General features: G+C 41.0%; 1 protein-coding gene and 1 long non-coding RNA gene across 6 annotated transcripts; one reads left to right on the top strand and one right to left on the bottom strand.

Moving 5' to 3' along the window:
- Positions 1–247: 247 nt before the first annotated feature.
- LOC132369183 (uncharacterized) lies at positions 248–3683 on the bottom strand. 3 transcript variants are annotated; one of them, XR_009504290.1, is made up of 5 exons: positions 3241–3683; positions 2340–3098; positions 1558–1665; positions 552–1138; positions 248–466 (listed from the first exon to the last, which is right to left on the bottom strand). It is a non-coding gene; the product is annotated as an uncharacterized LOC132369183 (long non-coding RNA). The 3 variants fall into 3 exon arrangements; XR_009504288.1 differs by having other exon boundaries at positions 248–1138; XR_009504289.1 differs by having other exon boundaries at positions 248–689; positions 3241–3682.
- IDH1 (isocitrate dehydrogenase (NADP(+)) 1) lies at positions 2856–21913 on the top strand. Of its 3 annotated transcripts, none has more exons than XM_059928567.1 (10): positions 2856–3035; positions 4054–4119; positions 6458–6595; positions 9997–10288; positions 12451–12556; positions 13837–14014; positions 15139–15290; positions 18330–18470; positions 19173–19335; positions 20979–21913. In XM_059928567.1, the coding sequence occupies exons 3-10, from the start codon at positions 6474–6476 to the stop codon at positions 21067–21069; spliced, it is 1245 nt and encodes a 414-aa protein (XP_059784550.1). In that variant the 5' UTR covers positions 2856–3035; positions 4054–4119; positions 6458–6473; the 3' UTR covers positions 21070–21913. The 3 variants fall into 3 exon arrangements, with proteins under 3 accessions (XP_059784550.1, XP_059784551.1, XP_059784553.1); XM_059928568.1 differs by lacking the exon at positions 2856–3035 and adding an exon at positions 3115–3192; XM_059928570.1 differs by lacking the exon at positions 2856–3035 and adding an exon at positions 3720–3888.
- Positions 21914–27634: the final 5721 nt, after the last annotated feature.

Below are 27634 nucleotides of genomic sequence, written 5' to 3'. Positions count from 1 at the left end.
GAAATAGCCGAGGTATTGGGTGCGATCCCTAACTACCTAACCACCCCAATCGCATTTACCTGCATTCACATCCACCCTGGCCTGACTCCTGCCCTCATTTCTGGGAGAAAAGAGCCTCTTCTCCTGCTCAGTCCTCCCAGCTCTCAAGCCAGTCTCTCCTCTCTCCCCTGGGAGTGTCACCAAGTCCAAGCTCCAACTGCTGGCAGCGCGACAGGCCAATAAATCGAGAGACGAGGCGTTGGGGCAAGCGACTTTATTCAGAAAGCCAGCAAACCAAGAAGATGGTGAACTCGTGCCCCCAAAGAACCATCTTGCCTGAGTTAGAATTCAGGCTTCTTTTATACTAAAAGGGGAGGGAGTGAAGTCAAACATTTCCTGGTTCCACTCAGCGTCCACACGAGATGTGTTAATTTCATCCTCCCTGAAGCCATCCACAGGTCCGCCTGTTCAGGATGTTTCCTATGAGCTAAGCAAAGGTATTTTAGCTTAATGCTCATTACCTGGGAGGCAGGATTCCCAGAGATGGGCCATTATGTATAAGTTAAGCTTACAGGCAACATTTCTTTAGTGATTAACTCATAATAGAGTACAAAGTGTCTTCCCTATTGCAGAAGTTTGTGCCGTCTCTTCAACCTCTCTTTTTCCAATGACTCTTCCTCCTTAACCTGTGAACGTGCTCAAGTCTATGCCTTCCAGAAACAAAAACAAAGACAAGCAAAAAAATTCCCCCCTCTTGTAGTTAGCCTGGTGATGTTAATATTTCATAAACATACAATAAAGTATAAATTAGACCAAGAGATCATATGAACAGAATAGATAGCCCAGTAAAGATAGTAAAGATAGTCCACTGTACAGCAAAGTGATTCAGTTATACAGGTGTATACATTCTTTTTTATATTCTTTTCTAATCTGTTTTATCACAGGATATTGAATATAGTTCCCTGAGACATACAGTAGGACCTGGTTGTTTATCCACTCTATACATGATAGTTGGCATGTGCTAACCCGAAATTCCCAATCCATTCCAACCCCACCTGCGCTCCCCCTCGGCAACCACAGGTCTGTTCCCTATGTCTGTGAGTCTGGAAGACTGGTGTTCTAAATGAATCCTCACATGGCATCCAGTGGAAAAGCCAAGCTAAATTCAAAAGAACCAGAATGTAAGCAGTGAGTTTCATATTCAAATTGCAAGCAGTAATTTAATTTCAGCCAAACATCGTTTGTTACATTTAATTAATGTTGACAATGGTAATATATTTTTTATAATATTGCTTCTAGTCATTTTGTCTATAAGTTTGTTATTTTATAGTTGTATGAGAGCTACCAGCATAAGGAGCATATATCTGTATATATTAATATAAGTCACTGCTCGGGATCTACAAGAAAACTTTTCAGTTGAAAAGTACTTCCTGCATTACTGACTTAGGAAACGCTGTTTTAGATGCTGAGACCCCGTTAAGTGTTACCTTTCCTCCCACATTGGCTTAGAGCCAAATTTGTAGCCCCCTTTTGGCACTGTTTAGGATTTGATGGAATACATTTTGTGATTAAACTCACCTTGGTTCTGTACAATTTCCTGTATTTATTCTGTCTTTTCCTCACCTATATTCAATGTCCTTTGTCGTGCTATACTGTATGTATCTTGAAGGTTGCCCTAAATCCTTTCTGGAACAAGAATGAATATAAATAATTTTAGTAGTGGACAAGGGATAATAACGTGAGCCTGATATAATATAGAGTAAATTTACAATCTCAGGTGATTTGGAGTCTCAAATTAGAGATGAAAATACAAGACCATATACCTCTATAATCAGTTCTATAGGAATAAATGGAAGTGACCGCTATTTTCAGTTAATCCATCTCAATAATCAACAAGCGCGAGGCTGTGTATGCTTTCCTTCTTCCTTTTCTCTTGGGAAAAATACCAGTGCCCTCTAGTGACCAAAATGCACCTCGCATAGTACCCTTCATAAGAGTGATAATAATAACCCGATATTAGAGATAATTTTAAAAAATAAATTTGGGGGCATTGAATCCTGGACCAAGCATGCGATTATCCTACAAATCACGATCGAAAATATTCCTCCCCCGCCTTCCATGTTTTCAAGAGTAAGGAATACACAAAAAATAATTCCTTGCAGAGGACAGAATTTTTTTTTAATCCACTGTTCTCTAAGACTTCCGATCTTTATTTGAACTTCTCTGGAACCCAGATAGTAATCTCATTATACTTATCTTCTAACGCAAATGACTGCGTTTATTTATAGTACGCAGTAGTAATTGAAATTATAGATACAGAAGCTCTAAAGACTTAGTCATCGGCGGTGGCGGAAATTTACTGTAGCATGCTTGCTTGTGCAACTGTTCAATCCTTTGCATTCCAGCTGCGCGAAGCCCCCAAAGCGACGTCACGCTTGCCCAGGGCACTTTTCCTTCTGTCCAAGCGCGTTCCAGTCTACCCCACAGCCGGGGCGCGCAGGGAAGGGGATCGGTCCGAGCCGCGCCGTCGCCGGTTTGCCTTTATTGCAGACGTGGAAACTCACTCCGCCGGGCTCTAGGTTGTTAGCCCGGGGGGCCCCTTCGCGGCGGAGGATTCAGAAGACCAGCCCAGGCGTGCCCTGCTCCCCAGCCTGCAGGTGGCAATCTCGTCTTTCCGCCGTAGAGGAGTGGAGGCCGACTCCAAAGGCCGCTGCAAGGCCTTCCCCACCGCGAGCGCTTGGAATTCGCCGCGGAATTCGACCTAGCCTTCCGGGACCCGCCCCTGGCCCCTGGCCCCGCCCATGTCAGCGGGTCAGCGCGCGGCGATTGGCGGCGGGGCAGGGGCGGAGCTCCGGGAGGTGGACTGAGTGGGCCGGGCCTGGGTCGGGACAAAAGCCTGGAAGCGCCGCCGTTTCAGCTCTCGGTTTCTGCGGAGGCCGTGTGAGAAGCCGAAACAGCTGGATTGCATCTGGGATTGCCAGAGTGTGCGCTTGTGGGGTTAAGCGTGTGAGGGCTGTGGCGTTCCCGGGTCATCGCCAGCGTACCTTCTCCTGCAGGTAACCGCAGGCTTCGAGGGGCGTCTCCGGCCCTTGGCTTTTGTGGGGAGGCTCTGTCAATAGCTGGAGTGGGAAAAAGGAAGGAAGCTCAGATCTTGGGTATGGTAGGGGCAACTTAGCGGCGAGTCGTGGAAGCAAGGCAGGGAAAAAAATCCAGGTATTGGGCGTGGGAAAAGGAAATGGGGAGGAAGAAGGTGCTGGATACCTGGATGTGTAGAAGGTCCGCTCTTAGGCAAGGGAGGACGAAAACTGGGCGGCGGAAGGTTGCATGCCATGACAGACGGAAGGCCAGGTCTGCAACAGAAAGGACAATCGGGGCGGGAGGATGCAGGGACGCGTGGAAGACGAAGTCTTGGGTTTACGGGGAAGAAAACGTGCGGCCTCAGGAGCTGGAGGACTTGGGCGTGTGCATCGAACTTGGGCGGCTGGGACTGGCGGTGCGGCGAGCTGAATGCGTCTGCCTGGGGATCCTGAAGCGGGGCGGCGAGGGGCGTTCGCTAGGCCACCTGGTGGCGGTCGGGGGCGGAGTGAGGGTGGAGGAAACCACGCCGCCGCCGGCATCTCGAGTTCTGGGGGAGGCGTCCTTCGGGCTGCTCCTGGAGCCCGGGTTTTAAAGGTCCCGGCACCTGGGAGGGAAGGGGCGGGCGTGGAGACCTGGAAGGAGAAACCGAGCCAGCTTCGGTTGCAGCCCTCTTGCACAGTGGCCCCAAGGACGCATGCAGGCCAAGAGTCCGCTGGTCACAGCGTCCCCTAGGGACGTGCAAACCCCAAGACTAGCTAACGGACGACGAACCCGGGACTCCCCACGGGCGCACCCTCCAGTGTGTGCAGAGATATTTACTTTATTTGAAAGGTGCCTGCGGACCTAAAACTGCCCTTTGCCCCCCCTGTGTACACTGAGCACTGTACTTTAAACCAAACAAACCGGGCTGCCTGGCCCGTATTGAAATCAGCTAAATTCTCCTGACAGGAGTGCCTTGTACCTTACCTTTCTCTTCCCTTTTTTGATTTGTTTTAGGAGATAAACTGCACTCAGCTGAGTCTGCAAGATTGAGAGGCGTTGGGGTGATTAGAAGTTGTAAAGGTGAGAATTAGCAATTCCTTCCATTCTTTGATATGGCATTACTGCGTTTAATTGGTCTTGGAGGTCTTGGAAGTAGTCGAAGCCACTGCAAGGGAGTGAGTCAGGAATATTTCCAGCAATAAATTGCACTTGCTTCCTTGTTTCTTTTAGTCTAGTCTTCTCTGCAAGAGACTGGTTTTTTGGGGGGTTTTGCCCAGAAATTAGTGTAGTTTATGAACTCAGCCCCCAAAAAAATGTGGCTAAAAATTTGGGAATAATGAAAATAAAATTAAACAGGGTGAGCAGCTCTTTTTTCTTAAACTACTTTGTATTAGTCCAGGTTTATTTTCTAGCATTGCACATGTGTGTCAGGAGATTGGAATTCAACTGCTTTCAGAATAAATGAACTGGTTTGTTGGAAAAGGCCTTCCTTCTGAAGTCAGGGTTTGGGTGGAGACAGAAAATCTGAGGGACTAGGGGAGAAAGTGAATTCAGTGGTGTCTAATGCTCACCGCATGGAATTCAAATCTAGGAGAAATAAAATAGTGTCCTACATTGTAGAAAGCCAGGGTCTACAATAAAGCTTCACTTTTTTAGTGAAAGGATAGTAAAAATGTAATGGATAAGTAATGTGAAGAAAACATGAAATGTTTCAGTTATGCATTATGAAATATAGAAAGATTACTGCAGAAAGTGTTTGTTTCAATTGAGAAGAAAATAATTAACTAAAAAACATTATCGCTCATTGAAATTTCAAGTATGATGTATAACCTTTTATTAACTGTATTTGCCGTCAAAGAAAAATAGCCATCATAACCCTTGCATAATACTATGTAGGAATATGGCCTCGGAAATGTATCAAAACTAAGATAAGTTTGCTGCCTCTTTTTTTGTTTTAAATACAAGGATAGATGTGACAGTGGGATCAGCATGACTAAATCATACACTTTAAGCTGTACTTTAAATTGTACTTGAAATTACAAATGGGAAGTAGCTGACTCATTCACACCAGTTTGTTCACTTTTTTATTCTAGTTGAGTTCCAGATGGTTCCCCAGTAATGGTCTAGAGAACCTCCTAAATACTAACAAGCAGGATCCCAGAGTTAGAAATCAGGAAGTGAAAACGGGCCTAGGGGTTAGGAATATATCCTGGCTTGTGGTGAGGAACTGAAGCTCACAGTCTACTAATCATTACGTTTTAAAATTTAAAGACCAAATTACTTTAGCTTAACTTTTTAAGAAATACTGTTTACAGGCCTCTTACTTCTTAATTTTTTTAGTCAGTTCTCCTGACTTCCAGTCCTCAGCCATAACTTAAAAGAATAAAAGCAATCTGCAGTTATGTTGCTAGGGGGAAAAAAGTTTCCATTAGAGCACCATGAAAGGGAACCTTTAGCAGGCTCAAGGCCTCCTCTGCCTCTCAGGAAACTCGCCTTTCTTTAAGCCTCATCCAAAGGGTGTACCCCTGCCCTCTCTGGGAATCAGATTGATTTGTATCTGGCATCCCCCCACATCCCAGGAAGACACCTCTTCCTGGAACAATTCCAACCCCCTGTCCCACCCACTGGCAGCTTGCCTTTGCCCACTAACAGCCAGAAGAACAGTCCAGGAGTTGGGATACCGAGGACAGGACAGGGGCACGTCCTGGACAGTAGTCCTTCTCTATACGTACAGATTTCTCTAACTGAGAAATCACTTTGTATTCAGTGTGACATCCCCAATATCCATTATTGTCTCTAGGAAAATATAGTTCCACCCGGAATTCTTCATCTTTCACTTTTAAAGGACTTAATTAAAGTTTCTTTAAAGTGGGTCTCTAGAACTTGTTGAATCTCCTCAAGGATAGTTGTTTTAACCAAAACAGCCTCTTAAAAGATGGGAAATAGTAGCACACGTCATTCTGCTCCTCTTGAGGGCCCAGTAAAATGAGGAGTTGGATAGAGGTTTTCAAATAAACATGATATTGTGGAAATAATCTCATTTTATAGGACAAACCAACAGTCAAGAATAATGATTACATTATTAAGGGCATGTGACAGGCTCAGGCTCCCCGACCCTCCAGCCGGATGGCCTTGCGAAAGCTTTTTTTTCTTTTAGCAAAGTAGAATGGAAAAATAATTTCCATCTTACAGGGTTGTTGTGAGTGTTGATTCAGAAACCACACAAGAAGCATGTAACACAATGCTTTATACAGGGAACGTATTCGATTCTAATGGTTAATGTAATTGTTATTATTAGCTTTTTATGCAATCATGCTGTTATGAATTGTTCTTTTAGTAGTTACCAAATTGTATTTTGTTTTTACATGGTAATGAGGCAAATGATGAGATATGTGTCTTATCATTTTTCCTCTTGAAGGTTTATTGAAGTCAAAATGTCTCAAAAAATCCAAGGCGGTTCTGTAGTAGAGATGCAAGGAGATGAAATGACACGAATCATTTGGGAGTTGATTAAAGAGAAACTTATTTTTCCCTATGTGGAATTGGACCTGCACAGGTAAATGAATCACTCTGCCAAGCAGCAAAGTCAGAAAGCATATGTGATTTCAGGGTATAAGTCGCTTTTTTACATAGATACCACTGTATCTTGTGTATAAAGATTTTGGTGAGCTTATATGCAAGTGAATGTGTAACTGGTGTGCCCCTGGTGCAGAAAGCCAAGCTCTGACAGTAGGTGTTTGCAGCAAAGTAAGGGTTTATTTGCAGGGCGCCAAGAAGGGAGTGGGAGACAAGTCTCAGATCCATTCCAAATTCGTCTTTGAGTTGGGGTTGTTTTTAAAGGGGAAGAACTGAGAAGCTTGTGAAATTTCTGTGACATTTCTTAAAATGTTAGTTTCAGTGGGTCAGATTGTGTCCTGTTTACCTTCTCTGGCCAGGTGGTTCATGGCTTGGGGGTCTGTTAGCTCATCTTGACCTGGAGAAACAACCTGAGTTTGTAGTAACTGATGATATCTACAACAGCAATTTTAGTCATTAACAATGTTGTCTATAATAGCAATTTCAGTCATCTGATTCTGGTTGATTAGTGTTAAATTAGCACAGGATTGAGGTCAGAGGGGACTAGCAAGGGGATAAAGTTTCAGATAGAGAGATTAATCATAAACTCAGTAAGGGAATTCGATTTTAGGGGCACTGGGTTTCAAATATATATGCAAATGAATCTTCTATTTTAATTTTAACAGAATACTAGAAACACTGAAATTGTCATTTTTCAGAAGAGAAGAATTATGATGGCAACAAAGTAATTCTCAGGTCTTTCCAAGCCTCTATTTCCTGTGAGGGTTTTATTTGTAATAAATCAGTGGCCAAGAGCAGCAGGAGGTATTATTTACGGAGGAGAAAATAATAGAGCTACATCCTCTGCTAATCGGTAAAGAATGTAGTTAACACAATTTTGTCCTTTCAGAAGGTTAGTGTATTTTCTGTCACTCTACTTAACTAGTCAGTGGGCCCTGCTACCTTTTCATTCCTTGTCTTTTACCGTTTTCATACAATTGTAGCACACAAAGAATTCTTGACTTATCTAATACAACCCTGACCTTTCAGAAGTTCCCTAAACCATTTGTGTCCTGGAGATTGGAGCCTTTGCCCTGTTTTAAAAGTATTTGGAGACAGATATGAAAATCTCTATGGAATTCTTTCATTTTTTTTCCCCCTATGTTTTTCATACATTTGCTCATGCTCCTTGTACATTTGGACTAGGTAGAGACAGAATTTTCACAGGGGTGGAGTGGCTGAAGACTGGCAGGGTAATATGTTGAACAACACATTTCAGCCAAACTATTGGCAACTGTAAGTGTGTTTGCCTTGACCCAGAATTATTCCTCAGACTGTCCTGAGGACCTGTTATTTGCTTGGGTGTAGACATTTAATTCACATGTTGTCATTAAATGCCCTTTTTAATTATTCTAAGCCTAAGGTGTTGATAATATCTATATTGCAGCCTTGAGAGGGAGGGAGCAAATATCTGCAGAGGTCCACCAAACACACAGGAAATGACGTTTTAAAAACATCATCCAAGTGGTTAAAGAAGCATTTTACAAACACTTTACATAACAATAGGTGAACTTGCAGAGCTCTTCCCAGTATAGTAGCTGCAAAGATGCTTTTGAGCTGCTTTAGTATAGAGGCATAAGGAGTTTTAAAGGACAGTCATTATGCCTAGAAGGCAAAAAGTCACTGGCTAAAGACTAAAGAATTTTTGGAGACTTAAACAAGTGTAAGTTGTTCCAAAATTGCTATTATTATTACATGATTGGTTCTTTTTGAGGGGAGTGGAGCGATTCATTTGTTTTATTTTCTGTTGGCTAGGCAGTAATCGAGGCCATTTATTCATTCTTTTCGCTTAGAAATGTTAAGAAGAGAAGCAAAAAATCCACTAATTTGCTGGCAGGTTCTTCTGATGAAAAATGTTTCCTATGAACATAAATACTGCTGACCACACTGCTTGTTTGAGTTAGGAGTAGACATTTATAGATATTGAGCACTCCCTAAATCATAAGATAAGAAAGTCAGTGGCTTTGTAAGTGTCGATGAAAAAAAAATTAACCAATAATCGATCTAAGAAAGAAAGGGAAAATTTTATTCATGCCAACTTGAGGATTATAACCCAGGAGACAGTCTTTCAGAAAGCTCTGAGGACTGTTCTGCCCGCTAGAGGTCAAAGAGCAGTTAAGTAAGTTTTTGAATAAAGGGTTGTACGTCAAATGATGTATTGACAGTTTACACACAATCCGCATCTGTGCGTACAAAGCAAGTAGTGGGTCATCATGACCCCTTACAAGACTAAGAAGGAAGGATATCTCCTAAGGAGGTCTGCTTAATGCAAATGCACGATACACCCTCAAGGGGAGGGAGGAAGCCAAAACAGTCAAAGCAGTTTGGAATTATTTTTATTTGGAAATACACTGTAAGATTGGATTCCCTTTTCCATTTCCATCACAAGTTGGGATATCTAAGGAAAGGAAAATACAGGAACTGAAGGGAGAAATCTGGAGGCTTAATGGTTCAGCAAGTTTTGAAAGCTGAAAAAATTTGGAAAATTTTTAAAGCCTTGGAGAACAAAATAAACTGTTCATTACTGTTTTGTTTTTCCTGCTTTTGACAAACTATTACATGCTTTAAATAAAGCTTTACAGTCTTTTTCTATACTTCATGGACAACCAGCATTCTTTCCTGCTCTGAATAACCTGCAGTCTGGGTGTTGGTGTGTATTAAGCTATAATTCACTGGGGTATATAAAACCACTGCGGGATTCCATTACTTATTCTATAAACTGCAGGCTTGTTTCCAGAAATAAAGAGATTTGCCCAAGATTTAAGGAAAGGTTCTTCATATGACTAATTGTCATTAATGAAGGGATCATTAGCTTTTTCTGGCAGTGTCCGTCTCATCTGTAACTCCCAACACTTGAATGCCAAAATACTAGAAACCCTTTAAACCCTCTGACCCCTTTATTTTTAGAGCACAATATTTACTAAGGGAAAATTAATGTTTGGGCTTGCGTTCTTACGTTAATCGTGCGGAAGGGAGTCTGCAGAAAGGTGGCTGGTGTGATATTATTGCCTCTATGGTGAAGAGCAGGCATCAGGGCAGAGCGCAGTGGTTTCCATTTAGTTTCCTTCTAGACAGCTTCCCACAACACGGGGAGGCATGCGTGGCCTAGCAGTCCAGCCTTTCTTGGTGCTTTTTTTTTAGGTGGCAGCCCTCTTCTGCGTCTAGGATAGACTCATGCTAAAACTTGGCAGATTTGGGTACATATGGAGTCTTCACTTTCTTCAGGGCAGGCCCTGCATGCCATCACCATGCACAGAGTGGTACATGGGGATAGAATAGGAGTACCCTCAATCTCCTGTCGGTTTGCCTGGAAAGTTACGCTTACAGTTTTTCCCCTCCCAGCTATGATTTAGGCATAGAGAATCGCGATGCCACCGATGACCAGGTCACCAAGGATGCTGCAGAAGCTATAAAGAAGTACAACGTTGGTGTCAAGTGTGCCACCATCACCCCCGATGAGAAGAGGGTGGAGGAGTTCAAGTTGAAACAAATGTGGAAATCACCAAATGGCACCATCCGAAATATTCTGGGGGGCACTGTGTTCAGAGAAGCTATTATCTGCAAAAATATCCCCCGGCTTGTGAGTGGATGGGTAAAACCCATCATCATAGGTCGTCATGCTTATGGCGATCAAGTAAGTGGTGTTGGCATAACTTGATCTTCCATATTCTTTTTTCACGGGCTTTGACTGCCCAGCAGTTCTGATTTATATGTGCTTTATTCTTATCTTTATTTTATCTTATCTACTCCCATTAATTGAGGTACGGAATTGAGAAATGAATGTATGTATACATTTAGGTAAAAGTAAATACAGATAAACTTACAGATAGGTACCTGTCTCAACACAGATGATTTTTTTCAGGCATGTTTTTTTCTTCCTTATCTTTTTATTAGACTAAACCATATGATGTAGACATTTTTATTTAGATAATTTCCTGTGGTTCGGCCAAATCAGTGATTCAGCCAAACCCTGTGGCTGTACAGTAAGGTCCCTTTACAGGTTTTTTGGTGTTTGTTTTATTTTGCTTCGCGTTTTAAAAAAATTCTGTTGGTTTTAATTCCAGTGCCTGAGTCCCACCCTACACCAGCTAAATCTGAATTCCATGGCATTTTAAAGCTCCCCAGGTGATTCTAATGTGCAGACAGAGTTGAGAACTACCAAAGATTATATTAAACATGATTGTTTCATGCATAAAAGGAAAAACTGACTCAGTAGTTGAAAACAGTCTCTTTAAAACATTCCCTTCCTGCTTGGGGAAAAAAAAGTATAGTTTCTGTACTTCTATACAAGTTGGCTTGTTGCCAAATTAAACAAAAATTGCCAACTAAACAAAATAAAAGTTCTGTGTTGAAACTGAAGTTTTAGACTTTCATAGAAAGCAGCTTATGTCTTAAAAGAACCTTGAAAACAAGACTCCTGATGCTGACACCCAGAGGCTTTGATGTAGCCGTCCTTAAAAATAGTATGGATAGAGCAGACCACTCTCCGTTCCTGGGGGCAGGGTCACCAGGTCAGTCCCTGAGGGGTAGTTCACTTTGTTCTACCGTATGGCTCAGACTATCCCGTCCTCCTGGCCAGTCCCTTCACAGATACCTCTCAGAGGCCCAGGAGAGGGGATGTAGATGGGAGTGCTACAAGCTCACTAATCCTGGCAACACCACTCTTAAGTTCTTACGAGTTCAATGATGTCCTTTTCCTTTCTTTCTTTTTTTTTTTTTTTAATTATTATTTTGGCATCAATCACCTGGAATAATGGTCATTCTATTTATTAAAGTCTAGATTGAAAATTCCAAACCTCTAGAAAGCATTTATTGTACTTTGGTGCCTCGGTTTCTGCCTTTTGAGAAATGGGAATCAATTACCACCCATAGTGAAGGACTTTATATGTCAGAAATATTCTGCATAGAGTAGATATTTAATCTGTATCGTTATCTGACAGCTTTTCTACCAGCTGTCATTAGTATTATTCTACACAAACGTAGACAAATAGGTTTGGCTGGCATCGGCTGGTACCTGACTCTGAAAGTATTCTAATCTAAGCCATTGAAAAAGATACAAAGCAGCAAAGATTGACATAAGCCTAGTGTGGGCTGGGCACATTTTCCATACCCATGACAAAGGTAACTGTCCTCCAAAGGCCCTTTCCTAAGGGTCATCAGCCTGTTGCAGCTACTTTCAGAATGATGGCTTCATGTGGACAGGTCCTGGACTGGGCATTAGTAACAGTGATTACCATGAAGAGACCGAGTCCTGAAGGTTCAAGGACCAGATCCCGAGTCTTTTGAGCCTAGATGCATTATTTCCACTACATCGCAGTTCCTCCCTTGTAAGATTGATGGAAGAATCAAATGAGGTAATAAGGGATACAAGTTAATCACTTACAGTATGTCACATAGTGAGAACCAGGCATTGGCATTGGCATCATCGTCTTCAGTGCTACAGCTAGTATATTATCTCCCTATAGGAAGACTTCCTTGACCTCCAGGTTATAGTCATTCCTCTTCCTCTGTCTTCCAATAGCATTTTTTATCTGTGCCCCCTTTTGACATTTGAAAGCTCTAATGTTACTTCTTTTGTATGTCTTTGCTAGGTCGTAAGCTTCATAAGGGGAAATACTTTGTTATTCTCTCTCATACCCATATCTGAACTCAGAAAACTGCCCCATGCATGGTAGGCGCCTGATAAATATTGATTTCTAATGTGTACTACCACTAACTAGCTAGGACAGTTTTGGGTTTTTGTGGGGGGGTTTTTTGTTTGTTTTTTTTTTAATATACCTTTTTTCCCCCATACAGTACAGAGCAACTGATTTTGTTGTCCCGGGGCCTGGAAAAGTAGAGATATCCTACATGCCAAGCGATGGATCCCCCAAAACGACATACCTGGTACATAATTTCACAGGTATGTTTAAGTCCACCATGAGCTACATCTTTCATTTTTTTAGCAGATCATTTAGACAGCGTTATTACTGGTTTTTTAAAGTTCTGTGAAAATTGTGTGGCTGCCTAAAAATACAACCTGAATCTACAACATTTCCAGAGGACTCAAAATCAATGCCATGGCTTCCTGTGGCATTGCTAAAGGCATAAAAAGAACTAGCCACTTAATTGGAAATGCATATAGATAATTGGAAATGCAAGTAGATAATTATGCGTCTCTCTTAAAACATGGAGGGAAGGTCGACAGGAGTCTGTTGTGCACAAATTATACAAATTAAACATTAATAGCCCCAAATCGCCTGTCATGTAATCCTGCCCTTTGGCTCTGTTAGGGTTTAGTATTTGAAAATGGCTGCATTATTTATTTGCTGAAGTTTTCTTCTTGTCCTTCTGAGTATTTGTTCTGTGAAAGTGGAATGTTTGTTTTTTTTACCTCTTCTTTCCCCCCATCCTGCTGCTTCTAAGGTCCATTATGGCAAATCCCTCCCAAAAGCTGTTGAAAGAACAGAGGACCCTCTTTCTCCACTGTTAAGGTTGCTAAAAGCACTCACACAAACAAAACCTCAAAACTTACCTAGCTGTTGTTTTCCTTGCCTCCTCTAAATCAAATCGTTTTAATGGAATCTAGTTCTGCCAGTTTCAGCAGCTCTAACATCCTCAGCCCAAGCTGGCCCTGGGCAGTGGCACAGATTCAAGTTCTAGCTTTCAGTAATAACAAAGTTCAAACAATAAGAGCTGTGAAACACCAGTGATTACATGGAGCGTAATTATTTCTACCAATGACAGAATGAACTTTCAGTATCCGCCAGGAAATTACAAGAATTTTCATCCAGTATTTGAAATGCAGTTTTCTCAGTAGCTAAGGATTGAGTTCACACCAAGAGTTTAAAAAACATGCTTGAAATTTTTAAAGTATGAAAAGAGAGTTTAAAAATTATTCACCTCTTGAGTGTATTTCTGGTTCATATCAGTAGCTTTTGGTACTTCAAGAACTTTAGGATCCTATAGACCATGTTTTTCTCATTTATGTTGCCCTTTCAGAACAAGTTAGAATGTCCTTACCTAGAACTGACTTTCCTCCGATTATGTGTCTCAGGAACTCATGGAATATTGAAGTTTGAAGCCTGGACTCAGACATGAGAGCTGGGAATTGGGTGTTTTGGGGGTGGTGGGTGTATATAGACTTGTTACAACTATACCCTGTTTACCTTTCTTTTTTCCCTCATTGTTGTCCCCCCACAGAGGGTGGTGGTGTTGCCATGGGGATGTACAATCAAGATAAGGCAATCGAAGATTTTGCACACAGTTCTTTCCTGATGGCTCTGTCTAAGAATTGGCCTTTGTATCTGAGCACCAAAAATACTATTCTAAAGAAATATGATGGACGTTTTAAAGACATCTTTCAGGAGATATATGACAAGTAACTACAGTTCTTTTTCTTCTTTTTTGTCACATAAGCTGGCATTTATAATATAGAATTTGTATGCTTATCCCTTTGATTGTGGGACAAATTGAGTGAAAATCATCACTATCCCATTAAGATAAGGACAAAACTGAGATTTAACAGGAGTGAAACGAAACTCTTGAATTGCTTTTAGAAGGGAAATGTGTTCTCAGATAAAGGCCCCACATTTATTTTCTTCAGGGCCAGAGTTATTTAATGTGTGAGTAAAGGTACCCTGTTAGTGATAGAAAGTTCTGATTTTTCATGGGTGTGAGTTTGAGTTTGGGCCCATTTCCATTCTTTCTGAAGCCCACTGCTATGATTTAAAACTCTGCTTTTGGGAATTCCCTGGTGGTCCAGTGGTTAGGACTCCACGCTTTTACTGCCGAGGGCAGGGGTTCAATCCCTGGTCCGGGGAACTAAGATCCCATAAGCCGTGGGCCAAAAAGCTTAAATTAATTAATTAATTGATTGATTGATTTTATTGAAAATAAATAAATAAAGTAAAACTCTGCTTTAGTGGAGTCATTGGAACTTAAGTCTACATTTATAACAACTTTGAGTTCAACACTACCTGAGCACTTGTTGACTTTTAAGATGGCATCCCTCCCTTTTAGATACAAGCATTCAGGCCAGGGCTAGGATTTTAGGTATCTTTCCTGAGACATTTTAATTCCTCCTTCTACTACCTATCTATATCAAACCTAGAAGCTGTCCTAGTTTCCTGAATGATATTGAGCAGTAAAGTAGTCTTTTTCTCCCCGATTACATTCTTAAAGTAAGCTGAATCTCATGAATCTCATTAGTGGTGTATTGAAAACTGTAAAAGTAGTACTTGGAACACTCCACCCTCTTGCTTAATTCTCACATCTCTGCAGAGTGGATGAAATCACCCTTACAGAAGGGGAAGTCGGGGTTTCACAACTAGAAAATGAGTGGGCAGAGATTTGAGCCCATGTCTATCTGGTTCCCAAATTTGTGTTGCTTCAACTAAAATGTGCTGCTTCCAACCCCACCCCGACTCCTTTGGAGAGGCACATGGTATCCCAGCAAAACCAGTTTTCTTTGTCCGTTGTTCTCTTTTCTTTCTTGTTTCTCAGGCAGTACAAATCTCAGTTTGAAGCTCAGAATATCTGGTACGAGCACAGGCTCATAGATGACATGGTGGCCCAAGCTATGAAATCAGAGGGAGGCTTCATCTGGGCCTGTAAAAACTATGATGGGGATGTGCAGTCGGACTCCGTGGCCCAAGGTAAGGAGCTGGAGAACCAAGTGGAGGTGGGCTTGGCCTGCAGCAGACAGGTCGTGCCCTGCTAGCTCTCTGGCGCAGGAAGGGGGATTCTGTAGCCCTTTGCTGCTAAAAGTCATGAAATGTTAACACCGCAAGGCGTCCAGGTCCATCTTCTCAGCTGACAGATGAGGGCATTAAGCTCAGACTGGGTAGGCGACTTCTGGCAGGGACGAGACTCCCGGCTCCAGCCTCAGAGGCTGACACAGCTCATGTCTCAGCCCTTTCCCCGCTTGAAGCTTCCCTGCCTCCAACGGTAGCCCAGCGGCCCGATCTGAAAACCACTCCCCACCCTTATCTGCCTTCTGATGAGAACGTAGAAAGCTAGGGGACTCAGGCAAGGAGGGCCCAGGGTTGTGTCCTAAGCGAGGGGCCTCCCTCCGAGAGCCCATTCATCTGGAGACAGTTACAAATCATGCCCCTTTTGCCAGCCTTGACGGCTCTTCTGTCACCATGTAAGACACATGTGTTTACTGCTTAGCTCGAAACACACAGAATTGAGCAAAGAAGCCCCGGGCTCTTCACAGAAATTCCAGGAACCAGGAGCTTCATGCCAGAGATAAGGACCAAATGAGCAAAAATGCTCCCTTCCCTGATTTCCTCGGCACCAAGTTGCCCTCCAACTTCAGTTACTCAGGGTAGCTGTATAAACTGAATTTCCCCCATGAATGTTTGTGGTAGCTTTAATTATTATGTTTGCTTTTCCCCAGGAAGTACTACTTTTTCTTTCTCTTATGAAAAGTTAATCATCTCCTATCAGTTTGAAAATCAGTAAATACGCCTGGTTAAAGATAACTTTTATGTCAGATAAATGAGTTACCCAGTTCTCCTTCTTTACCCTCCTTCTGTTTCTCTTAAGTCCTCACAATCGTTTGTATTGAATGCAGCAGAGGAAGGAGTGTTGCTTTGTGGTGCGTAAAAAAGCTTCCTGGTAATCAGAGTTCTTAGAAAGGGACCCAAATCATTCCATCATTTCTAAATGTCCTCATGGCAATAAGAAGAGGGTATCTGGAGGGATATCTCCAATGTAATTGTCAAGTTATGGAGGTTCAAAGGACTTCAAAATAGGAATGTGGAATTGCAGTGTCCAGCAGTGCACCGATAAGATACCTGGAACCAAGGCTCTGTGTCTGAGCAGCGCCTTTAGATAAAGGTGAACTCAACGTAGCTAAACAGATTAAAAGGCAGCCGAGCTGTTCTTACGTTCATTCTTTTTTTTTTTTTTTTCTCATAAATTTATTTATTTATTTATTTATTTTTGACTGTGTTGGGTCTTCGTTTCTGTGCGAGGGCTTTCTCTAGTTGCGGCGAGCGGGGGCCACTCTTCATCGCGGTGCGTGGGCCTCTCACTATCACGGCCTCTCTTGTTGCGCAGCACAGGCTCCAGACGCGCAGGCTCAGTAGTTGTGGCTCACGGGCCCAGTTGCTCCGCGGCATGTGGGATCTTCCCAGACCAGGGCTCGAACCCATGTCCCCTGCATTGGCAGGCGGATTCTCAACCACTGCGCCACCAGGGAAGCCCACGTTCATTCTTTTCTAGAGGCATGAACTACTTTGGACTCACACCAAACATTTTATTTCTGTCCTCAGTTTTGACAGTGGTACCAACTAGTGTCTCCTAATATAAACAGATAGACACATTCACCGTGGATATGGCCCTAAACGTCTCCAATCAATGAATATTTGAGACTCTACTAAAGCCTCATACCAACACAGTGATAGGAAAGGAGCTGCTAATTCAGCACAGAAATTGCCATTGTACTCGATGAGTTTAAAAAGGGTTTTACTTACTCTCAAACAAAGTAGCAGCCTATTATAAATTCGCATTATTAACTCCACAGGTGTTATTGGGAGGTAGCAAAACTGGAGAAAAGTGTTCTTTGAATTCAAGTGTAAAAAAAGAAAAAAGAAGAAAAGAAAAATCAATTGTATGGACTTAAAAGTTGTAATGTGGTTCTCTGAATAGGAAACCACAGAATAGAGTCGTTCTGGGGAGGCTGTGAAAGAGCAGGGGCGAGTGGGAGGTGCTTGGATCCATCCCATTCTGTGTGTGTGTGTGTGTGTGTGTGTGTTTATTTATTTTATTTATTTATTTTTGGCTGCATTGGGTCTTTGTTGCTGTGCGTGGGCTTTCTCTAGCTGTGGCGAGCAGGGGCTGCTCTTCGTTGCAGTGCGCGGGCTTCTCATTGCGGTGGCTTCTCTTGTTGCGGAGCACGGGCTCTAGGCGCACGGGCTTCAGGAGTTGTGGCTCACGGGCTCTGGAACGCAGGCTCAGTAGTTGTGGCGCATGGGCTTAGTTGCTCCGCAGCATGTGGGATCTTCCCGGACCAGGGCTTGAGCCCGTGTCCCCTGCATTGGCAGGCAGATTCTTAACCACTGCACCACCAGGGAAGCCCCATCCCATTCTGTTTTTAATCAGCTTTCTTTTCCCAGTCCCACATGAGCCTGTGAGCAGCTTGATGGCAGGAGACAACTCATTAATCTTTATTTTCCTGGAACAGCAGAGTATCTGCACGTAAGCATGACAGTAATATATTGAGTTCTTACTCTGTGGCGGGTACTAGTCTAAGGAATAGGAATATGTATTCTCTTCATATATATTCACGAACATATGCATATTCATCTAATTCTCTTCATATATATTCACGAACATATGCATATTCATCTAATTCTCACAACAACCCTATGAAGTAGGTGTTTCTACTATTCCCATTTTACAGGTAAGAAAACTGAGCCACAGTAGTTAGGGAGTCACGGAACTAGGGTGGACTGCAGGCAGTCAGACCATGAGTTCTTCGTCATGGAGCAGGTGCCTCTGAGGTAGATAAGTGAGGAAAAAGCACAGCCTTTTCTGAAAGGCAGAAGAATTATTGGTGACTCCATGTGCTCATGTTTATTTTGCTCACTGAGACCTGTCAAGACGAAGTCATTTTCTCTCATCTCTGGGAGACCCAGTGCTCTTCATGCAGTTGAATCCCATACTTCATGTTCTGCCACTCATAGGTTATGGCTCTCTTGGCATGATGACCAGTGTGCTGGTTTGTCCAGATGGCAAGACAGTAGAAGCAGAGGCTGCCCACGGGACTGTAACACGTCACTACCGAATGTACCAGAAAGGACAGGAGACATCCACCAATCCCATTGGTAAGATAGTGTTTGCTACTACATTGATTGCCAACCAGAATAGAAATCTCCAAAGGAGCTCAGACGTGTTCCTTTGGCTGCCCAATGCCTTGTGTATAAAATCATCACCAAACAGCTGATTTGCTCTACTCATAAGAACTGTTTTAATATGTTTCTTAAAATATACACAATATATGCTTTTCCAGTTTGTGGGAGAATATTCATTACAGAGAAGAATGTTATCAACAAGCATTTTCCTTTTCCTCTGCTGCAGTGAAATGTCACATGTAGCTAAGAATCTAAAGCCACATTGTTAGATCCTTTTAACTAGGTTTTAGGGATAGCACTTTAAAAACAGGTTATAGCCTGGAAAGAGGAGAAGAGACCAATATAGACAAGAGGTAGAAGAGATTGTGACCTTTTCCAAATTCGTAAATGCCTTAAGCGTCATGTATTCCTACCCTGAATATGTGCTTTCTTAAAGGTCTAACAAAATCCAAAACGCTTCCTCTACAAAAATGCAGGTTTTTTTAAAAGTTTCAATTTGGTAAAATGTTTCCAACTTTCCTAAAACTTACAGCTCATGCAGATAGCATCCAATGAAGTCAGTTACCTAAACAAACAAACAAACAAAATGTTCAGTTTTGGGGAACTGAGGCACTTGGGAATATTTCTAACCAGTGTGATTGAAGTGTGCTTTTTTTTTTTCTCCCTCTCTTTTAGCTTCCATTTTTGCCTGGACCAGAGGCTTAGCCCACAGAGCTAAACTTGATAACAATAAAGACCTCAGCTTCTTTGCAAAGGTTTTGGAAGAAGTCTGTATTGAGACCATTGAGGCTGGCTTCATGACCAAGGACTTGGCTGCTTGTATTAAAGGTTTACCCAAGTAAGTATAAGATGCCCTAAGCTCTGTGGTCAAATTACCATTTATCCTCACTGGACTCAAAATATCAAGTGCTTTTTGGAGTTGCATGAATTAGTATTTGTCATCTGGTTCAGGAGTCAGCAGACATCTGTAAATTGTCAGATAGTAAACATTTCAGGCTTTGTGGAACATACGGCAATTATTGAACTTTGCCTCCATGGCAGGAAAGCAGTTAGTGGTGACACAAAAGCTAATGGGTGTGGCAGTGTTCCAATCAAACCCTGTGTACAGAACTGGGCTGCAGCCCAGACTGGGTTCATGGGCCAAGCTGTAGTTTGCTCACCCCTGATCTAGTTATAATCAAGTGGGTGGCCAGGTTCTGCTTAATTTAACAAGAAAATTATAAGCATTTAGAAACAAAGGGACCCCCGAGACTATTTTATTCCACCTCTTTATTTTCTTCAATTTACAGTAAGAAAAGTAAGCAGTGCAGGTATAAGATGTCCGGTTTATCATAGTCCCTTCCTTAAGTATCTGTAACCAGCAGTCAGATACTTGAGGGCCCATGTATCGCCCAGGACTTTTTTGAGAACATGGTAGCCTGTATCCCAGCTGGATCAGCTGCTGATCAGGGATTCCTCCCTCAATCAAAGTTGGCTACTATGACTCACATCAAGAAACAATACTAAAATTTAACACCAATCCCGTGTCCCATCCATGTGTCCTCAGAGATCTCTGTTAGGGTCAGTGTACCTCAGTAATGGGGATACACTCCATCACTACATCTTTCTCATCTTAAATTTCCAGCAAGAATACAGTGTTTGAAATGTTCCTATGGGTGCCAAGCCGATTTGAGTAGGCACCTATTAGCAGGATTAGATAGCCAGTCCATTGTCTTTTGCTTTTTAAGTAAGACAAAGGTAGAAATAGAGCACTAAAGCTTTTCTTTTTTTTTTTAATGTGAAAAGACGTGATGAAATTGTCTTTATTTTCAGCTTATAAATTATATATCTATAAAATTCAAACAATTCAACAAAAAAAGGCTAAGGTAGCTGGATACTAGATAAATAAGCAACAACAAAGTAGCTTTTCCTTACACCACCAATAAACAAAAATGGAAATGGAAGAACCATCACATTCACGTAGCAAAACTATTTTTTTTAAATATTTGAAAAACATATTTGAAATATTCTATTTATGATAGCATCAAAAAGAATAAAATACTTAGGAATAAATTTTTTACAAAAGGTTTTTTTTGAGGACATGTGACATTTTGTGGGGATATGAGTAAAAGCATGACTGTACCTGGATATGTTCTATTATTTTTAAGAATGAGGAATAAGAAGTGGGATGATTTCAGTGTCCCAGGCATTAGTATGAATGAAGCTCTGGGGCAGTTTCACCCTCAGAGCTACATGGCCAGGAACCTCCTGTGAGTGTGTGTGTGGCCCAGCCTCTGCTCAGACTGCCTGTAACCTGGGTTAGCCCCTTGAACCTTGAACGCAGTCATTGGCCATAAACTTACAGCTTGTTCACATTAATCAGTTTCCTTCTAGAAATAAATAGAATGTTACTTTAAGTAGCACGTCTCGGACTTTTCCTCTGCCTGCCACCAGATCAAAGACAAACTAAATTTCTTTCTTTTCTTTTTCCTCTGCTATTAGTGTGCAGCGTTCTGACTACCTGAATACCTTTGAGTTCATGGATAAACTCGGAGAAAACTTGAAGACAAAACTAGCTCAGGCCAAACTTTAAGGTCATCCCTCGTCTTTGGAGGATGTGTGTTTTTGGTAACTAGGTCCACTGGTTTACATTTTTCTCTATAACACTCGAGAGTAAAGGCAAAATCAATTCTGTAATTTGTTTAGAAGCCAGAGTTTATCTTTTCTATAAGTTTACAGCCTTTTTCTTATCCATACAGTTATGCCACCTCTGTGAACGTGGCAGGGGACTTTTTTTAAATCTTATTTTATTTTCTACTAGTAGCCTAGGAATTACTTTTAGTGTCCATTTGTACTCACTGTCACTTTTCTTCATGTTCTGATATAAATGACCAAAATGAAGAGTGCTTGAAAGGGTAAACTATAGCCACGGTACTATTCCCTAAAATTGTATAAAGTAGAAATTCATTCCCTTTCCCACTTTCCATGGCCTGTGGCACTGGGTGGATTTGATTTAACAGATGTCCCATTATGTGAGGTAGAAGCTGTACGTTAAACTTGCGCATGATTTGGAATGAAAAGCATGGCTGTAACTAAAAGGTGTTGAAGACACAGTCATCCTTGTAAAGAGCTCTAGCTGAATGTTTCAAAAATACTACATATTTTTGAGCTCACTGGAGAATCCAGAATAAATACTAACTGGGGGTTTGTCCTCTGTGTTTGTCTCCTCCTCCTCGCCTTGTGTGGCCTAAGTATTATGCTACCCTGAACGGCGTATTTCATCCACATGCAATACTACAAGCTGCACCTTTCTTGGACTTCTGCTGACCTGTTTTATTTCCTTTATATAAATGTGATTTTTCAGAATTTGATTGTAAACACTATTCTAGTCCTGTTCTTAATCTAAACTATCAATTTTAATTAAAATTAAGTGCTAATGAGTAGTCTTCTGAGTTTTTATTTATCAAGTATACTTCAGTTGCCAGGCTAGGTCCTAGCCATAGGAATTTGATTTTAAAAAGTCTCTGTCCTCAAGGAGTTTACTGAGGGGAAAATGGATAAGTAAACAGACAGTAAGATGTAGATTCTACAGTGAAAGGGAAAGAAGACCAAAGAGAACAAAAGGGTAATAATGGAATATTAGGGAATTGAGTCTATGCATATGCTAAGGGGTTTAGGTATTATTAGCACGTAAGTTAATAGGGAGCCAGTTAAGACTTAGGAAGGGAGGGACGTGATCATATTTTCATTTAAAAAAATAGCACTCTGGGCAGCTTTTATGAAGAATGGATAGTAGTGGAGTGAGGCAGGGAGTAGTGGGCACAACTGAGGAAGGAAGACCAGTTACAAGGTGGGAAAAGGTGAAGATCTCAACTGGGACAATGGCGCTGAAAGTAGAGAGAATGGGGTGGATCCTGAGAAATGAAAGTGGAATGGATGGGGATTGGGGGATCCCAGGATATGTGAGGGTTGAGGGAAAGAAACAAGTCAGAGATTTCCCAAATTTCTGACTCCATACCTGGAGAAAGGTTGGTCCACATCCCAACATTATCTGTATTTGGGGGAAGAAAATTGAGGCTTGAGAGGAGTTTTGATCAAGCTGACACAATACATCTGTGGCCATTTTGGCCTGGAACCCAGGAATCCTATAGGTGAGCTAGGGCTCTTTCTACTATACCAGCATACGTTCAGGTTTGGATGGAAGGGGAAAGCATCTCGTGAAACAAAATGGTGGCATTGGATTGGTTGAACTTAAATAGTCCTTCCAGCACTCATCCTGGGAGTCAAATCAATCAGATGAGTGTTCGTGGCACCAAACCCCACTCTGAACGATGTCTATCAGGATCAGCATTTGACCAAGAACCAGTTAATGTTCTAAAATAATCAGCAAATGAACAGATGCTGACCAATACATCCAGAAGCTAGTGGTTTATTTTGTAACTAGAGGATCAGAATTGTTGGCCTGGAAAATGACTGGTGCTTAGCATAACACTGAAGGCAGCAGGATCCAGGGACAGAGAAGATGAGAGTTTGAAATTCTCTGTATTGCAAGTATCGTTTCTTAGGTAGAATTTCTAACTGAAAATATTTAAGATCTAATCTTAATTAGAATCACAGCTGCCTGTGTTCTTGCCTGATACAATCTTTCTGAGACACTTCTGACAAGTCATTTCCCATCTTCCATTTGAATATTTACCTAATAAAAATTTCCCCCAAATTCAGGGTTTTATCTCTTCCTGTGAAGAAGGAAATAAGATTAGAAACCAACATAAAAAATATTAAGGAAGACTTTGAATATTTATATAAATACTAATAAAAATGTACTTTTATCACTTAATATTTTGTTTCATAGTCCCTGTTTTTAATACTAGGGAGAATATAAAATCCAAACTGCTAATTCCTCTGCAACAAGAAATTTGAACAACTCTGAATTTGGATGGTTTCTCAAACTCTGAAAGAGGTGAATTTTGCAGACATTGTAGCATTGTTTATAACTTGTAATTTTGATAGTGCAAATTTACAGAAAAAATTGTGAGAACGGCATGAGGAAATCCCATAATCCTTTACCAAATTCTTACTCAAACACACACTTTTTTTTTTTCTGAACCATTTCAAAGTTGAAAACTTGTAACCCTCTATCCCTAAGTAATCCAGTGTGTACTTCTTAAGAAGAACAAGGACGTTCTCTTATATAACCACAATACAATGATAAAAATCAGGAAATTTAATATCAATACAGTATAGTCCCTATTTAAATTTCAACAATTGGTCCAATTATCTTTACAGCTTCCCCTCTAGAATCCAATCCAGGATCATGCGTTATAGTTAGTTATCTTATCTCTTAAGTCTCCTTTTGTCTGAAACAGTTCCTAAACGTTTCTTTTTCTTCCTAGAACTTGACATTTTGAAGAGTATAGGCTAGTTATTGTGTAGAAAGTCCCTCCATTTGAGTTTGTCTGATATCTCCTTGCAATTAGATCCAAGTTACACATTTTTGGTAGAAATACCTGAAATACAATTGAAGTGATGTAGTATCCTTCTCAGGGTACAGTAGTGGGGAAAGGGGGAAAGGACATATGATGTTGGTTTGTCCCAATATTGGTGAAGTTAGCTTTCCTTTTTTTTTTTTTTTTTTGGGCTGCACCTTGTGGCATGTGGGATCTTCGTTCCCCAACCAGGGATCGAACCTGAGCCCCCTGCAGTGGAAACGCAGAGTCTTAACCACTGGACTGCCAGGGAATTCCCCCTATAAGATTTTGACACTGCAAATTTCCCACGTAAATTCCAAAGTGTTTTACTATTTGATAGAAACTGAAAACTTTGATTCTGAATTTTGATTCTAACGTTCTAGAGCTACTCTCACCTGTTTAAAAATTCCCATATTTTCTGGTTGCAATTATTCCACTTGCTAGAAATACTCAATGAGTTTATTTTTCATGTTTCTATTTTTATTGTTTGAGAGAGCCTGCATGTTGGTGACTTGTTTGTTGCTGCAAATTAATTAACACAGTGGGGTACTAGTCCATGAAACCTGCAACTTGGATCTCAGTGTTTTAATTCTGTTTTTTCCATCTGTATCAACTTATTTATATGAGGGTTTTTTTTCTTTTCTTATATCTTTGAACACAATTCACCCAACAAACAGATGAAGTATATCCTCTAATTCTGACACTTTCTTGGGATATCAGTGTCCCATAAGGCCCACAACCTCTAGGTTGGGGTACTTCTCTTACAGTTAAGGTTATACCAGATGCTCAAATTGTACCGGGCAGCTTGGGTTTTGAGTCATTGGGTTCATTACAGTGTTTCTTTACTGTTGTAATGGGAATGACTTTCAGAATTTATTTAGAGTTAACTTGGAGTTAACTAGAGTTAATTAACTTTTAGAGTTAATTCTGTTTCCATGAATACATTCTTCAAATGTCCTAAAGCTATGGCAAGATACACAACATCTTTATCTGTACAATAAAAGTGCTTTAATCCTCGCCCTTTTGCACAGTTATGTCTAACTCACCTGGTTCAGTGATACTGGTTCTATTTCCTCAGACAATTACTGGAAAAGTATCAGTAATCGTGATACTGCTTCACAGACTCCCAGCTGAGCACAGGAGGAGATTTAAGACATCAGAGGATGGAATTTTCCTACCGACACATTTATTTCTAGTCTAATTCTCTTTTAGGAAGTGGTTTGAGGTTATTCCTTTCTCAGAGTCTCCGGTGATAGACTCATTAGTGATTTTGTATATAGAAGTGGTATTCAGATCTTATCATTTGCCTGTACACGAGGCATTAACCCATTTTTGGATTCTCAGCTACATTTGGAATGCTTTCAATGCTTCCCGTAAGAAACAAGGTGGCATGTGATACCTTCTCAGAGTCAAGAAGACATAAGCCTTTCCACTTGAAATAGATTGCAGATGGTTATTTTAATTATATAGTGTCAGTCACCCTTGAGAAATAGCAGGCCACTAACTATTTTGCCTATAAATAGCAAAATAGGAATCAAGTCCATAGGTTTATTTTTTATGTAACTAATACCATGTGTTTCTTTGCTATAAACTTCGTTGGGTTCGAAGCCACAGATTAAAAATATAAAACCTGCTATAACTGTGAGGTAATCTGATTTTGCAGTAGAGGTTACCATACACCATTAAGAAGAATCTGTCAAAAGCCAATGGCAAGGAGAACATCTTGAAAGCAGTGAGAGAGAAGCTACTTATCATGTACAAGGGATCTTCAATAAAATTAACAGCTGATTTCTCATCAGTAACCATGGAGTCCAAAAGGCAGTGGAATAATCTATTCAAAGTGTTGGGGGTGAAAAAATAGTCCAGACACACTTGAGAATTGTTGAGTCTATATGTAAGAATAGCCTAGGAATTGGAATGACTTCTGAGGGTAGTTAGATCACTTTTTTTTTAATATATAAATTTATTTATTTGTTTATTTTTGGCTGCGTTGGGTTTTCATTGCTGCGAGCGGGCTTTCTCTAGTTGCAGTGAGCAGGGGCTACTCTTCCTTGTGGTGCATGGGCTTCTCATTGCGGTGGCTTCTCTGTTGCGGAGCACAGGCTCTAGGCACGCGGGCTTTGGCAGTTGTGGCACGTGAGCTCAGGAGTTGTGGCTCACGGGCTCTAAGAGCGCAGGCTCAGTAGTTGTGCTGCATGGGCTTAGTTGCTCCGCAGCATGTGGGATCTTCACGGACCAGGGCTCAAACCCGTGTCCCCTGCACTGGCAGGTGGATTCTTAACCGCTGCGCCACCAGGGAAGTCCCAGTTAGATCAGTTTTGAACTTCCTTTCTTACTACCAGGATCTGTTCAACCTAAAAATATGTCAATGAATATGTCTCAAAGTAACATCCAGCATCTTATTGGTATCACACAAACATTTTTTCCTAATCTGCTGTATAAAGAGTATGGATTTCTAACAACCACTAAAAGGCCTTGTTAACAACTATTAACTCTGCATATGTTTATATCTATCACACATACTTCATGTCTATGGTAAAAATATTAGGAAAAAATACAAGTAAGCATTGTATAGTCTGGAGCTCTGTACTATCTATTTTGTTTAATCTCTTTATCAACTTGGTTTTTAGGGTTAACTGATACACTATTCAGTAAATCTTCTATATTGGTAGAAGCCATTTCACATGTCTTTGGAATGACAGTGTCTTAGTTTCCACATTATCCACTCAGCAGTCAGAGATTTCACTTTCAAAATAAAGAGGAGAAAATGCATTTTAAAGATTCTTCTTTTTGAGTCTGGAGGAGTGAATCACTAAGGGACCACCGTCAAAAATAGAGAAGTCCCAAGAAGATTGCTGGTTCCAAGCTAAAGATGAGTTCGGTTATAGACACAGTGAATTTGAGATAGGCAGAACACCCAATTGGAGAATTCCTAGCAGCATTTGAAGATGAAGGATTGAAGTCAGGGCTAGAGATGTAGTCAGTAGCTGAAGTCTTGAAAATAGATATACTCTAAGAAAGAATAGCAAAATAAGAACAATAGATGGTCAATGATTGCCACATTTAGGAATCAGGAAGAAGGACAAAGGAGGAACAGTCTGACAGACAGGGGAGGTCAGTGTCAAAGAAAGTCAGAAGAAAAGCTAATTCATGTAGAGAGGGGTAGGCATTCAGGTAGTTGTTAGAGAAAAATGTTAGAGGAATCAAGGTGAATGAAAACTGAAAAACTATCACTGGCAACTCCTGACAATTATACTCTAAAAGGCCTCCTAAGATTTTAAAATAAACGTTTAAATAAATGTTTTACTCATTTGTATGAGGCTTATCACATTCCCATCTTCTAAACTGATAACACCTTGCCATCTATGATTAAGAATCACCTTGAACAAAGGCAGTAAAATCATTATCAGTACGGGAACAAAATAAAGGGCATCACATAAGCAACTGAATAAAGTTCTTTTTTTAATTGAAGTATAGTTGGTTTACAATATTATATTAGTTTCAGGTGTACAACATAGTGATTCAATATTTTTATAGATAATACTCCATTTAAAGTTATTACAAAATAGTGGTTATATTTTCCTATGCTGTACAATATATCCTTGTTGCTTATTCACTTTATACATAGTAGTTTGTATCTTTTAATCTTCTACCCCTAATTTGCCCCTCCCCCTTCCCTCTCCCCACTGG

Source organism: Balaenoptera ricei, chromosome 7, assembly GCF_028023285.1.
Source record: "Balaenoptera ricei isolate mBalRic1 chromosome 7, mBalRic1.hap2, whole genome shotgun sequence".
Classification (NCBI taxonomy): domain Eukaryota; kingdom Metazoa; phylum Chordata; class Mammalia; order Artiodactyla; family Balaenopteridae; genus Balaenoptera; species Balaenoptera ricei.
This window is presented reverse-complemented; position numbering and strand designations above follow the sequence as displayed.